The sequence below is a fragment of the Recurvomyces mirabilis genome, assembly GCF_035927965.1.
Source record: "Recurvomyces mirabilis strain CCFEE 5264 chromosome Unknown scaffold_6, whole genome shotgun sequence".
Lineage (NCBI taxonomy): Eukaryota > Fungi > Ascomycota > Dothideomycetes > Mycosphaerellales > Teratosphaeriaceae > Recurvomyces > Recurvomyces mirabilis.
In genome coordinates, this window is record NW_027041940.1 from 951,583 (window position 1) to 965,601 (window position 14,019).

The 14,019-nt window shown below is 55.1% G+C and overlaps 5 protein-coding genes across 5 annotated transcripts; 3 read left to right on the forward strand and 2 right to left on the reverse strand.

Annotated features, from left to right (window-relative positions):
* Positions 1–334: 334 nt before the first annotated feature.
* Positions 335–2,705, reverse strand: LTS14_003168 (uncharacterized protein; the record flags this gene model as incomplete). Its single annotated transcript, XM_064835873.1, has 2 exons — positions 335–2,080; positions 2,133–2,705. 2 exons carry the CDS (start codon positions 2,703–2,705, stop codon positions 335–337), a joined length of 2,319 nt encoding a protein of 772 aa, XP_064696923.1.
* Positions 2,706–3,060: 355 nt separating this feature from the next.
* SSF1 (rRNA-binding ribosome biosynthesis protein) lies at positions 3,061–4,419 on the forward strand (the record flags this gene model as incomplete). The annotated part of the gene is made up of 1 exon (XM_064835874.1): positions 3,061–4,419. The coding sequence occupies one exon, from the start codon at positions 3,061–3,063 to the stop codon at positions 4,417–4,419; it is 1,359 nt and encodes a 452-aa protein (XP_064696924.1).
* Positions 4,420–5,669: 1,250 nt separating this feature from the next.
* LTS14_003170 (uncharacterized protein) lies at positions 5,670–6,968 on the forward strand (the record flags this gene model as incomplete). Its single annotated transcript, XM_064835875.1, has 1 exon — positions 5,670–6,968. One exon carries the CDS (start codon positions 5,670–5,672, stop codon positions 6,966–6,968), a length of 1,299 nt encoding a protein of 432 aa, XP_064696925.1.
* Positions 6,969–7,698: 730 nt separating this feature from the next.
* SIP5 (SNF1-interacting protein) lies at positions 7,699–10,521 on the forward strand (the record flags this gene model as incomplete). Its single annotated transcript, XM_064835876.1, has 2 exons — positions 7,699–9,193; positions 9,248–10,521. The coding sequence occupies 2 exons, from the start codon at positions 7,699–7,701 to the stop codon at positions 10,519–10,521; spliced, it is 2,769 nt and encodes a 922-aa protein (XP_064696926.1).
* Positions 10,522–11,315: 794 nt separating this feature from the next.
* On the reverse strand, positions 11,316–13,277 carry GDT1 (GCR1-dependent translation factor 1; the record flags this gene model as incomplete). The annotated part of the gene is made up of 2 exons (XM_064835877.1): positions 11,316–11,389; positions 11,513–13,277. The coding sequence occupies 2 exons, from the start codon at positions 13,275–13,277 to the stop codon at positions 11,316–11,318; spliced, it is 1,839 nt and encodes a 612-aa protein (XP_064696927.1).
* Positions 13,278–14,019: the final 742 nt, after the last annotated feature.

Consider the following 14,019-nt stretch of genomic DNA (forward strand, 5'->3'; position numbering starts at 1 on the left):
ACTTGTATTGTAGCAGAATGTTGTGATATCGTGGCTTGCTATGTGAAAGCCGCAAAGGGGAATCAGAGGCGGGAGTCCCTGGCTTATATGGCGGAGCAAGATGGTCGGCTGAAGGGACAAATACCGGGAGTTCGGCTTCGGTGAATCAGAGTTTTCTTTCGCTTCTTCTTTCCAAAGCGTTCAATCTCTCCGAACATCTCTGTAGCAGACTCATTAGGACTTTCAGCTTCACACCTTGCTACCGTCAAAATGTGGTACAGTACGCGCAATCGGCTTCTCATTTGATCACCAGATTTTCCGCTCTCTGGAGCACAAAACGATCACCAACAAAGCATCACCACTCCATCAACCCACCACCCGTCAACTCGGGGAAATGGAAGATATCACCGAGCCCAGCTCCAAAATCCATATCCCCAATATCCCCAAGGTCCAAATCCAAGCCAGCCGCGAATGCCTGATCAGCTACCGTATGCGTAAGTGTCTCAACACTATCCTTCCCCCTACTTCTCGCCATCGTAGCCTGCAAAAGCGGCTTCTTGTTCGCCCCACTCTCCCTTATCGAGTTGATGACGGCTTTGGTAACGTCTTCACCGTCCTCCATTGCGTGCAGTTGGGCTAGCATAGCTGAAAGGTATCCGTATCGTTTCAAGCTCGCGCTTCCTAGAGCGATGATCTGATGGAGTTGGGTTTTGATGTGCTCGAGGACTTCGAAGATAGGTACGCGGGCAGCTTTGGCTAAGATTCTTGTAGCGTCTGAGACTTCAGCCGTACAGTCGATTTCCGCTTCTTCCTGCAGCTGAGTCAAAATCTCCAGGCCGAGCATGGTCATGACGTCTAGACTTAGAGGTACATTCGAAGGTCCCTTCACGTTCAAGAGATATCGTGGTAAGTCGTCCGAAGGCATTGTGGGCAGATTCAAGCTCTTGGCGTAGGTGGCCAAGATCATAGCCATCTCGAGGCAGATCTTGCGCGAGTAGTAGAATTTGGGATCGTGACGTGCATGGAGCACGAACGGCCTGTGGAGCATCAGGAGGTATCGGCGAAGCTGCATGTCCACGTATTGGGCTTGGAATCTGTTGATTCGCGTGGCGCTTCCATTCGATTGTGCTGAAGACAAGGTAACAACGTGGGAAAGATCGCGACATGCAGCCTGCAGGTCTTTACTTATGTTGAGGATGTCTTCGTACTCCAATTGATGACTTAGCCCGTTCATCGTTCGTGCGAGTCGTAATCTGAGACCTAAGCTCGAAGCCAGGGCACGCTGTAGCGTATGATCGGTAAGCTGATTGTCCGGGAGAGTATCTGGTAGTCGAGTCGTATCCAGTCCGATATCTTTGTCATCGATATTGGCAGGCATCTTGGTATCGTAATCGTCCTCACGAATCAAAACAGGCAGCGAAAGAGTGAAAAGTGACTGCGTCGTGAGTTCAAGCGCAGTATACCACAACTGCCGCCGCATCTGGGCTTGGAGAGGTGTCAAAGCCGGGAAGTGGTCTGGATCACGATGCAAACCGACGTACATGGCGAGTCTTAGGGCAAGATCATTGCATGCCGAGTTCGTCATCCCGAATGAGGTCACTTGTCGAGCGAGTAGAAGCAGACATGCTACCTGAACACCGTCAATGTTGTTCGTAGCCTTCTCCGAAGGACCCGTGAGCCACCATTGTACGGCATGGATCCAGATTTGCGCCAGCCGTCTCATATGATCCTGGTCTGCAAGTGTAGAATAAAAAGTCGTGCCGGTTGTCAGGACCATTGCTAGTTTCATTATGAAAGCTGTCGTATGCGGCGATGAATCAACCCAGAACTTTTCATATTCGTTGTGGAAAGTTGGCATATGTAGGATACGGTAGATTGGTTGGAAGGTTCGAAGGTAGCCATCAAGCAATTCATCACATACAGATCTTGAGGGAAACGTCCCGCAAAGATTTGGCACGGGTTCTTGTAGCGAGACGGTCTCCGTATGTTTAATCGTATGCCGCATTCGCCGGAGTTTATCGATGGTGCCTCGCAGCTCATGTGTCTCGTCTTCGGTCAGAATCTGAGCCCCTTGGTGGTTGAGCTCGCCGAGAAATTTGAACTATGCGCTTGGTGAGGTTGTGTATCTCGACGAAAAAGTTGGCAAGACTGACCTGAGCGGCGGTCTGTGACCAATGGGTTTGGTTGAAGATCCGTGTCTTGTCGCTTGTGACTCGCAAGCATGGCAGGGGCGCATCGATTGTCAGACTAGACCGGTCATGTCGAACATTTCTGCTTGAGTCACCCCTAAGACCCTGGGATCCGTCTGTCTCCCATGGCAGACCGATACTGACTCCAGGCCGAGCATGATCCTTGTGCAGTGCGGGCCGTTGAGATTCTAGGTGGGTAGCTCTAGTCCGGCCAGCGCTTGATGTGACTCCAGGTTTGCCATCTTTCGGTGTCGTGCTAGGTGTACGAAAATGCGATGGCCTTGCGACACCAGCAAATGACTCGCTGCGCCCAGACGCTGTAGCGTTGTCAAGCTGAGCTTCGACTTCACTGGGCTTCCTGGAGAATTCCGAGCTGTAGGTACAAAACAGCGAGGTGCGAGCTTTGCCACAAGGGCCGCATGGCTCTTCCAGATCACACTTTACTTTCCTCTGACGGCATTGTTCACAGCTTTTGGCAGGTCGCCGCCGCTTCTTGGGAGCCGCCTTCACTAGCACCGGGCTTGTCGAAGCAGACATCTCAAAGGTGGCATGCGATGAGTTCCGTCATGGTCAGGGTGGCCAAGGGTAGGCCCACCAGTTAGCGGCGCATAATCTCATGATCGTGGGATAAAACTGCACATTGTTGCTTGCCTCGAAGGGTTCCAAAGCATCCGGCATTTTGAATACAGCGGATGTCGGCCTCGTTGTTTTCGCATGGAGCAGACAGGATCCACGTGATTGCGAGCACACCAATGGACACTCCCGCTCGCTAGGCAAAGCTACTTCTACGGCGTTTGCGGACGTAACGAATCGTAGGAAATTCTCCAGGCATCTCGTACATACCAACAGCTTCTGCGACTGACACGACCCTGCCATACCCACGACCCTCACCATGGCGAAACCCCGAGTGAAGAAGCGCACTCACCCTGGCGCTGCAGGTCGACAAGCTCTACCCGGCAATGTCCCCTCCAAACCTGGCGAGCGCAAGCCCAAGAGCATGGTCATTCGCATAGGCGCCAGTGAAGTCGGACCCAGCGTCACGCAACTCGTGCGCGATGTACGAACCATGCTCGAGCCCGAGACAGCCACACGACTACGAGAAAGACGGTCAAACAAACTGCGTGACTACACTACTATGGCTGGACCATTGGGAGTCTCACATTTGTTGCTGTTCAGTAAGAGTGCGAATGGGAATACGAATATGCGGCTCGCCTTGACGCCTCGAGGACCAACGTTGCACTTCAGGGTGGAAAAGTATAGTCTGTGTAAGGATGTGCATAAGAGTATGAGGAGGCCGAAGAGCGGGGCGAATGAGAATCATGTGACGCCGCCTTTGCTCGTGATGAACAATTTCTCGACGAAAGTGGAGGGTGGGCAGGCACCGAGGATACCGAAGCATCTGGAGAGTCTTACTACGACGGTGTTTCAGAGCTTGTTTCCGCCTATCAATCCTACCACCACACCTCTAAAAGGAATCAAGCGGGTCTTACTGCTGGACAGGAAACCGGCCGATCCAGAGGATGATGCTGCAACATATATCCTGGATCTACGACACTATGCCATCGAGACCCGAACAGCACGATCCGTACCCAAGGCTCTCCGAAGATTAGACGCCGCCGAAAAGCTCATGCACGCTGGCAACCAGAAGCGGAAACGAGGCGCCCTGCCAAACCTAGGCAAGCTGCACGATGTAGCCGACTACCTCCTCGACCCTCACGCCGCAGACGGCTTCACATCCGGCTCCGAAAGCGAGCCAGACACTGATGCCGAAGTCGAGGTCCTCGCTCCTTCAGCCCAAAAAGTTCAGCGAAGAAATGGTAAAAAGGGTGATGAAAGTCGTGATCGACGAGATCCAGCCGCTGCGAATGTGGAAAGGAAAGGTATCAAACTCCACGAGCTCGGTCCAAGACTACGACTCCGCATGACGAAAGTCGAGGAGGGCATCTGTGGTGGCAAGGTCATGTGGCATGAGTACATCCATAAGTCGAAGGAGGAGTTGAAGGCGATGGAGAGGAGGCATGAGGTTAGGAGGCAGGAGAAGGCGAGGAGGAAGGAGGAGCAGAGGGTTAATGTTGAGAGGAAGAGGGCGGAGAGGAGGAGTAGGGGTGGGGGTAAGGAGGGGGAGGATGACGACGAGGAGGATGAGGAGGCGTTTTTGAGTGATGCTGATGATGATGAGTGGGATGATGTTGATGGGATGGAGGACGTGGTGGATGGTGGGAAGGAGGATGATGATGAGATGGAGGAGTGAGATGATAGGTGTGTACGCAGGAGTGTATTGTCGACTTCTCCAATCGCCACCGGCCGCGTGGTATCATGACCCGGATGGGGCACATTTGTTCTTACCACGAGGCGATCATGAGTTCGAAGATTGATTCTTGGGCTCGAGGAGGGCGCTGTGGGGGCTTGCCGTCCGCCCGTTCATGCGGAGGCGATGGAAGCCACGACCGCTCTCCAGCACTGGGCACAGGTGGCTGATCATAGTTGTCGCTCGCATCTGAAGGCACTCACGTCGGACGCCCCGGCAAGTCATGTGGCAGGTAGCACAGAGGTCGGCCGTGATGGAACTTGGACTTGGACTCTTCGACTTCAGAGGGGAATACCAGGAAGTCATCCTACTCTTTCGAGTCGAGTGGGAGGCAGACGCCCTGGGATTCCCGGTACACCTGGTGTTGGTCACTGAGCTTCCCAGCGTGCATGCAAAGATAGATCGTCTAGCCTCGCAAGAGACGACGGCGTTGAGTAGTGGCAAGCCTCTCGACTGCATAAATCACTCCAGGCTTGCGCATGGTAGCTATAGGAGAAGTAATTGTACGCTGGTAATGGAGGGTATGTGGTCTCATGTGACGCTTGCCTCAGGCTCTCCTAGTAGACAGCATACTGCTTTTGCTTGGACAGTACACGTAGCGGTAGTAAGGTAGTGAAGTAAACTCGGCACCCACGATCTTCCGAGCCGGACAAACACGTGCAAAAAATCACGGCGCAAGGCACGCGACCGAACGTTTTTGTCAGCTTCTAGAAGGAAAAATGTCGCCATCTCCACTAGCCCATTACCCACTAGCCCATTTCCTACGGCGATCGGGTCCGCAGATACGATTTTTGAGTCTAGCAAAGGCGAACCTGCATCACAAATTAATGCTATCGGCCTTACCGCTGTTAGATGATGATGATGATGAGGAGGAGCTATCTCAACCATTATGATTTCGGCCGAGCATTAGTCTAAAGGTACCCTGTTAGCTTTCCTTGAATTAATTGAAGTAGGCAACGCACATTACGTCGTCGAGGTAGGAGGAGGTTGTTGGTTACATTCACCTTACACAGCTACCTACTTTGTCTCTCCAGTCATGTCTTGATCACTCCACCCACCTGGCCCTTTCCTGCGCCCACTTATTTCCGGACTCGACAACGTACATCCTGCTCCCTTTCCACCCTCCACTTGCGACGAAAGCAGCATCATCATCGGATCTCGTATGACAGTACGATTCGACGACGACGATCGCAATGACGAGCCAGCAAACGAAGGCTCCCCTCTCCGCCACCCTCCCGCCCCTCATCTTCGGCACCGCCACCTTCAACTTCCAGTATAACAAGGACCCCTACGAGCTCGACACGACAGGGCTTGTCCAGCGCGCCCTCGAGTGCGGTATCCGCGCGTTCGACACTTCGCCGTACTATGGACCGTCTGAGGAGCTCTTAGGCGAGGCGCTAGACACGGAGTTTGTTCACGATAATGTCCCGCGGGACGAGTACTTCCTCATCACGAAGGTGGGACGTATAAGAGGCGATGAGTTCGATTACTCGGCTGAGTGGGTCAGGCAGAGTATCGCGCGGAGTTTGCAGCGGTTGAAGACGAGTTATCTGGATCTGGTGTACTGTCACGATGTGGAGTTTGTGTCTGAGGAGGAGGTGCTGGAGGCTGTGAGGGAATTGCGACGGATACGGGACGAGGAGGGCACGATCAAGTATATTGGGATTTCGGGCTACCCGCTACCAGTCCTCTGCTCGCTCGCGCATCGGGTGCTAGCGGAGACTGGCGAGCCGTTGGACGCGGTTATGTCTTATGCGAACTTCACGATTCAGAATACTTTGTTGGCTACGCGGGGTATCAAGGAGCTCAAGGCGGCGGGGGTGGACGTTGTGCCGAACGCCTCTCCACTGGGTATGGGGCTACTGCGAAGAGAGGGTGTGCCGATAGGAAGCATGGGCAATTGGCATCCTGCTAAGAACGAGCTCAGAGCGGCTGTCAAGCGCGCGAGCGACTTCTGCGATCGCTATGATGATAAGTTGGAGGTGGTAGCTATCCGCTACGCCCTCGAGCAATGGACACGCCTCGGAGCCTCAGTCGGCTCGCGCGGCGATCCCGCATCAGGCGTCCCCTGGCAACGCGAATCCAACTCCCAAGTCGGCGGCACCCGTCTCGGCGTCAGCGTCATGGGTGTCTCGAAAGCCAGCGAGCTAGAAAAAACCATGCAAGTCTGGCGCTCCATCCTCGACGGACTCGAGAATGGCGAGGAGACGGCTAGAAGAGCGGGAAGATGGAAGAGGGATCACGAGTGGAGTTTGAATCGGCAGAAGGCGGTGCAGATCCTGGCCGATGGGATCCAGGAGCATTTGGATGTGTATGTGGATTTCGAGTGGGATTCGCCGCCTAAGGGGTATGTTAACGCGAAGGCGAGGGAGGCGGAGGGCGGGAAACTTCAGCAGTTGGCGACGCCGGATGAGGCTTGGTTGACTCCCGCGGCGAGTCCGCAGCCGGAGGAGGTGCCGTTTCCTGATGAGGCTGCTTTGCCGGTGCGGTAGTAATGAAGATATTCAGCAGGGGTGTTGGTGGTTTGTGATGATCTCATCTTCGACTATCAGGTCAGATAGAGTTCCAGGTTTGGCCTTCTTCTAGCTACGGCATGGATTTCTTTTCGAGTCGCCCTATGGCGCTGTAGCATGGTCTCATGTTCACCACCCCGAGTGGAGAACTTTCATACTGATCTCGTGTTAATCTACCATTTTCTGCATAACATGTGAAAGTTGAATTGTGTTCCTGCCAAGTCAGAGGCGCGTCATCGTCATCACTCATCAGCTCTCCTCTCGCTGTCAGCAACCCCAAGCAGGGATTCGGTTGCGAAAGTTGAGGGTGTCCCGCACGCAACCGGGCGGCTCATGTCTTGGAGCTTACTGTGCGCCTCTATTGCTTAGTTCAGACACTCTACCTACGGTATGTCCAAGATTCCCTGGCCTTTTGCAAAGCGATGTGATATTGCACTACTCCTTGCATACAGCTCACTTGCTCCTGTAATGGATTAAGATACAGTACCGGCAAACTCTCGGCAGTGACGCAGCTTGATACGCCCAAATCTCCCTCATCACTATCACAGACCTGGCCCAGTGACCACCAGTTGTCCCAGAACAGCATTTTGAGAAGGATACCTCAGGCACGGATGTCGTGAGGTCTTCTCCCTCATGCCGTCGCGCATTCTGGATCGCCAAGTACTAGTGCCTGGGTGATCGGCGCATATCTCATACAGCTCCCACAAATATGGGCAGCAGCCACAGCAAAGACGAGCGAAGATCTTCGCGGCAGGAGAATCCGAGGCGCGTGAGCTCCGGCAGCGCGCGGACTACTCAATCGTCCCCTCCTCCTGCTCAACAGACGCCGGGTGATCGGCTCACTACGCATATCTATGCTGCGCGGAATGCTGGTGCGAGAGGAAGCAGGCCGGACCTGAATTTCTTGAGCATCGGACGGGATCGAGGCGGAAGCGATGACACACCCCCACCTGAGCGGGTGAGGGAGACGAAGCAGGAGAAGGAGGCTCGGAGGGTGGAGAAGGAGAGGCAGGCGAGGGTAAAGGAGCGGGAGCGGAGTCTGCAGGAGGAGAGTGTGGATGGGGGGTTCCTGGTCACATTGGGCACGTATACTGGACCCGAGGATTTTAACAAGGGGATTGTCAGGCAGCTGCAGCTCGAGAGACGATTGGCGCCTTTCTGGAAGGGCCTCGATGATCATAATGATTCTTGGACGGAGGCTCAGCTCGTGGCTGCTGTGAGGGGCCTGCCTATTCCGGCTGCTGATGAGGTTCCTGCTGAGCTGCTGCCGCCTTCGCCTATCGATCCGAGGAGCTCGGAGACGAATATCAATAATCTTACGGTGCCGATATCCTCGCGGTCACAATCCTACCAGTCGGATATGTCTGGTAATCTATCCGCCTCACACCCTGCTTTTTCAAGCTCAGGACCAACATCACCAACTTTCCCGCCACCATCATCTTCCGCGACATTCCGAGGTCGTGCCAAGACTTTGGCATCTCTGGCCACAGGCAGTAAGAGTTCGTCTGATCTGACTCAGCGTGAGATTCAGCTGCCAAAGGACCCATATGTCAATGGACTTCCGACAGAAGCTTACCTGTACCGCGGAGCCCTGGAATGTCCCATCTGCTTCATGTACTACCCACCCTACCTCAACAAGACTCGATGTTGTGACCAAGCCATCTGCTCCGAATGCTTTGTCCAAATCAAGCGGCCGGATCCTCATCCGCCAGAACACGAACAGCCTGGCGAGCCACGACCTCCGGAGGAAGAAGCGGAGACATTAGTGTCAGAGATCGCGTCATGTCCTTTCTGCGTCACTCCCGAATTTGGTGTAACATACGAGGCGCCACCTTTCAGACGAGGCCTGGCTTACGCGAATCAAGCCAACACACATCCATTGAAAAGTCTCAACTCCGCCATGTCCTCTTCATCCTCTCTCCAATCCGGACCAGGACGGCGGCGAGCAACTTCGTTATCTGCGAGTTCTTCCCAAGTCGTCACTACTGATAAGGTCAGGCCGGATTGGGCCAAGAAACTCGCTGATGCGCGCGCGCATACGCTACGGAGATCTGCGGCTGCGACTGCATTGCATAATGCTGCTTATGTGCTTGGGAATCAGGGCGATGGACAGATTCGGGGTGGGTTGGGGTTTGGGAGGAGGCGGAGGACGTTGTTCGGTGATAGTCCTGGTGCTAGTGGGAGTGGGACACCTCAGACGGGCGGTGAGCGGATCAAATCTACACGTGTCTGACATTCATGCTGACTTATATTTGCAGACGGCAGTAGTGATATTCTATCTGCTCGCACCAGCTCCCGCCGCACTCGCGTCGACGACCTCGAAGAGCTGATGATGATGGAAGCTATCCGGCTCTCTTTAGCAGCCGAAGAAGACCGCATGCGCAAAGAAGACAAGGAAGCGAAGAAAGATGAAAAGAAGAAAGCGAAAGAAGATAAAAAGCTGGCTAAGCAGGACGCGAAACTGGCCAAGCGCCATCGCAACGGCAGCGGGACGTCACTCTATCCATCCAGCACAAACGAGAGCACCAGCTCCTGGGCTGGAACGTCTATGGTACGATCGACGAGTAATCTCGGTATGCAACCTACTTCTATCCCCGAAGAGCATTTCCATGGTAAAGGTAAAGCGCCAGCCCAGGATTTCGCGCGTTTCAATCCCCTTACCGAGCCCTCATCGACTTTCAACACGGAACTCCGCGACGAGCACCCTAGGCCCTCGGAGTCGCCTTCACCAGGTGCAACTTCCTCCTCAAACCCCACCGAAGCACCCCAACGCCATCTCGAAGCCTCGCGAGCCACTATCCTCCCCGCCGCGCCCGCCTCCTCGAGTCCTATACCCATGCCCAGCAGTGCTACCTCCCGCGGCACCCACCTAAGACAATTCAGCAATACCTCCTCGACCGCTTCCTCCTTTGTCGATTCCGCTCCTGGAAGTGTTCCGATCGGAAGTCCGATGGATCTGACTCCCGGGATGGAGGCGGATGCGGATGGGACGCCGGTGGCGGGGACGACGCCGAGTGGGATGGAGCCGATGTTCAATTTTCGGTCGTTGGCGGCTATGATTGGGGATGTGGAGGAGGGTGGACATGGGAAGGGGGAGGGGGAGGGGGAGGGGGAGAAGGGGAGGGGCAGCGAGCATGTTGAAATTGCGCCGTCGCACCAGCACGGGACTGCTGGCTTGACGATTGACCGCGATGCTGCTGCGGCGACGCATCCACCACCCCTTGGTCCGGAGATGAATTCAAGTCTCCGCGACCTCAGCAACGGCAGGACCCGAGGCGATAGCGCCGAATCCTCTTCTTCCTCTTCCGGTGGTGTTCCCCCGCCGGTTTATGTCGAGCATATGATCCCTCCTACCCCGAATTTGGAGGTTGAAGAGGGGGACTTGATCATGCCGGCGCCGGTGCCTTCGGAGAGGAGGATGGTTCACGATGTTGACGCTAAGGAATTTGGGGGCGTGAGGGTGTTGGATGGACAGGGGCATGGACACGGGCACGGCCTTGGGGAGGCGAGGAGGCATGAGGCGACGCAGTAAAGCTTGGACTCTTAAGTCTCTGTCGCCTTGGAGTCTGTGCCGTTCCTGTCATTAAGAGGGGTGATGCCGGTGTCCAAGGGACTTCATTCGTTCCAGTTGGACGGGGGGGGAAACGGGAGACGGCGTTCGAGAGATAGGTAGGTAAGTAGGCAAGGTGTGGACCGTCATCGGGACAGGTCCGCCCGGTCCTGCACCTACCTAGGCGTTCCGTATGTATCACGTGGGAGGATCTTTCGGCGGGTCTAGTCTGGCAGGGCAGGCATGGAAGGCGTTCCAAAGGCGTCCATCTACTCCTGCGACGGGGTCAACAATGTGGATTGTTCCGTGGCGGGCGTGGGTTGGACTGGGCATACTGGATAGGCTAAGACCTTCAATGCACAAAGCTTCTTTTTCAGCTTAGTTAGAGAGAGAGAGAGAGATATCATGTGGCCCCTGCATCTTCGTCACGAACCTAGACTTCCTCCCTCGAATGCATGCCGCTTGTATGTGAAGGGAGTGAGGAGGAAAGATTGAGTTGATGTGATGTGATTGCATTGGATTGTATGCCTTCATCGTTGGTTGCCTTGTCTACTAGACCGTGATAGTATGCTTCTTCCCCGACCCGCTTTGCTCTACTGATATTACATCCCCCGGCCCACCACAAAACGCCACAAAATCGCCGCTGTCTTAACGCCATGCTTAGGCCCGTACAGACGAGTCTGCTTTGGAAGACTCTTACCGCCTTATGCGCCCCATGAAAGCTAAGCTAGAACAAACAAGGCCTGCCGGAAACTCACTCTCGGCCCCCCTTTTTTTTAGGCGTCGACGATGCACTCGTACATGTAAATCACGCCGAAGACGAGGAAGGCGACGGCGCCACCTATCGTGACTACAACAATCACAAACGTCAGCACAATTCCAAGACAATAACCTCACAGCAATGCCTCGCTCGTAGCAAGGACACGCTAGGCAGCAAAGGTAGGAAAGCAGGGGAGATTTTTTCAGGACTTACCAACTCTCATGCTCACCCGTCCCGCCAACGCCCTGCCCCCCACGACTGCAAGACCAGTACAACACGCATGTCCCGTGATCGCCCCCAGAGTGACCCACCAGTAATCCTGTCCCGCCGCCATCGCTATGGTAGCGATTTGGCTGCGATCGCCCCATTCGCCTAGGAAGGTCATGATGAACGTCTGCACCCAGGCGGGGCTGAGTACCAATCCTAACAAGTTTGTGAGGCCACCGGATAGGTTCCGGGATGCTGGTCGTCTGCTGCTCGGACTCGGGGAGCGGGAGGAAGGGGGTGAGGGTTCCCGCCGCCCGGACTCGAGGGTATACGGATCATCCAGCTTCCCGCTCTCCCGCCGACTAGAATGCCGAGCGAGCGAATGCTCCTTCTCCTCCAACTCAGCCTCCACCTCCCTCATCTCCTCCCCCACCCCCTCATCCCCCGACATCGCCAACCCCTCCCTCAACCCCCTCGCGCCGAAAACAAGGAACAACACCGCCGCGGCGAAAGTCGTGAAGCGTTTCGGTAGTAATGTCGGGACTGCGTGTCCGAGCACGGCGGATAGGATCGTCATGGCGATTAGGGCTCCAAAGGCGGCGGAGAAGACGAGGAGGCGTGGGTGCCGCATTGCCATTAGGGCGGCTATGAGGAAGGTTTTGTCGCCGATTTCGGAGAAGAGGATCATGGTCAAGGAGAGCACGAAGGAGTGGAACCATTCGTGCCATTCCATCTCACCGCCTCCGGCCGCTATCTTCCCAGCTGCTGCTGGTATGGCTCCTGCTGCTGCTCCAGCGGTAGTATCGGAGAGTGGTTTGAGAGTTTTCGGTCGCGGTTGGCCTTCGGTGTAGGGCATCGTTTCTTGCAGCCAGGATTTCTTGTCTGTGCCTCCTACTGGTGGTTCGCCGTTGGCTTTGGAGCCTCCTTCGCTTCCGGGCATGCTCGGGCCTTTGGGGTCCGGATGGGGGATGTTGTGGGGTGTGTCGGGGAGATCTGTGGGTTTCTCCAACCCGAACGCGCCTTCCTTTTTCGCCGCTGGAGCTTCTGCTCCCTTTTCGGCTGGCTTGCTGTCTTTTGGTTTACTGTCCTTTGGCGCCACTTGCCTAGCTTTCTCCTTCTCTTGCGGTGTGGATGCTTTCTCCTTTTCCGCTGCTATACGCTCTTGTTCGCTATGTGGAAGCGGTGGTGCTTCCTTCGGTGACTGGACCTCCTTCTCCGTCTGCCCTTTTGCTTTCCGCGCTTTCTCCTTCTCACTGATCCCTCCTTCCGTCCCCGTCGTGCCTTTCTTCGGCGCGACTCGCGTCTCATCGTTCATGACCCCATCGTTCTTCTCGGGTATATCTGCTGCTCCTTTCGCGAACTTCTCTAGTGATGTCGGTACAGCCTTGGCGGTCGATGTAGTAGCAGCTGCGCCACCCTTTTTCGATAATGCTGATTCTGGTGTCGTGTCCACGAATGGTCCGGCATGCGGTTTGCCATCCAGCCCATCCACCGGCGCATCTTCAGTACCAACATATGGTCTCGCTGACAGGGTCGCTTTGGGCAGGTAGGTGTTTTCCGGGATGACTCCCGCATTGGGGTTGACCTTTCCTTTCCCTCGTCCTATTGCCTCGCCTTTCTTCGTGCCCAGACCCAGTACTTGATCATTCGTAAGCGAGCCCTCGACCGCCTGCCGCTTCTGCAGTCGTCCGTCTTTGGGTGAGTCTAGGTCGGCGATGGCGGAGGTGGCAAGTAGCAGTAAGAGCCATGGTGAACTCCGCCGTAACCGCATGCTGGATGGTATGTATGTGTATGTGTATAGATCAACCTCGTCCAGAAGTCCGCCGACAGAAGTCCAACAAATCCTCCCTTCTGCTACGCGGCTCCAACCCAATGCAAGCAGCCGCCGCCACCCACGTCGTCTCTACCAAACAACCGATACACCCAGTACACTTCCGGCCAAGACTTCGCTAAAGAAGGCGATCAACAACAATAACTCATCAAAGTCCAGGTTAATAGATTGATTGAAAAGCACTCAAGAGCGATGATCAGACAGCTTGATCAGATCAGCAGGCACTCACTTCACAAGGGATGATGATCGCTAGCCAGGCCGCCGCCAATAAAACCGGCATGCCGTCTCCTCACTTCTTACTGGTCCGCCACCGAAATGCCCACGCAGCCGCTGCCGTTAGACGCGGCGCGGCAGAGGTAGAGAAAGTCTGGGGTGAACGCTGTCTCTCAGCTTATCCACGTGACTCGGGCCGTGATTTGACTTGGCAGGCGTTCCACTTTCTGTCCAGCTGTCGATCAATGAGAGAGATGGCAATTTGGGACACATGGCTCGCAACGTGGTGCTGACTGTACTGTCTACTGTCTAGGCGCTTTCGTACTCGTGGCATCTTCTGCAGGGGCTCGCTTAGGATATGAGCTGCAACGATGTCCTTGTGGAGAGCAGGACATGCAGTATTCGCATGGGCTGCGAGACATAGAATTAGAGTCCGAGACGCCTTGATCAAGGTGGTACATCACGGTAA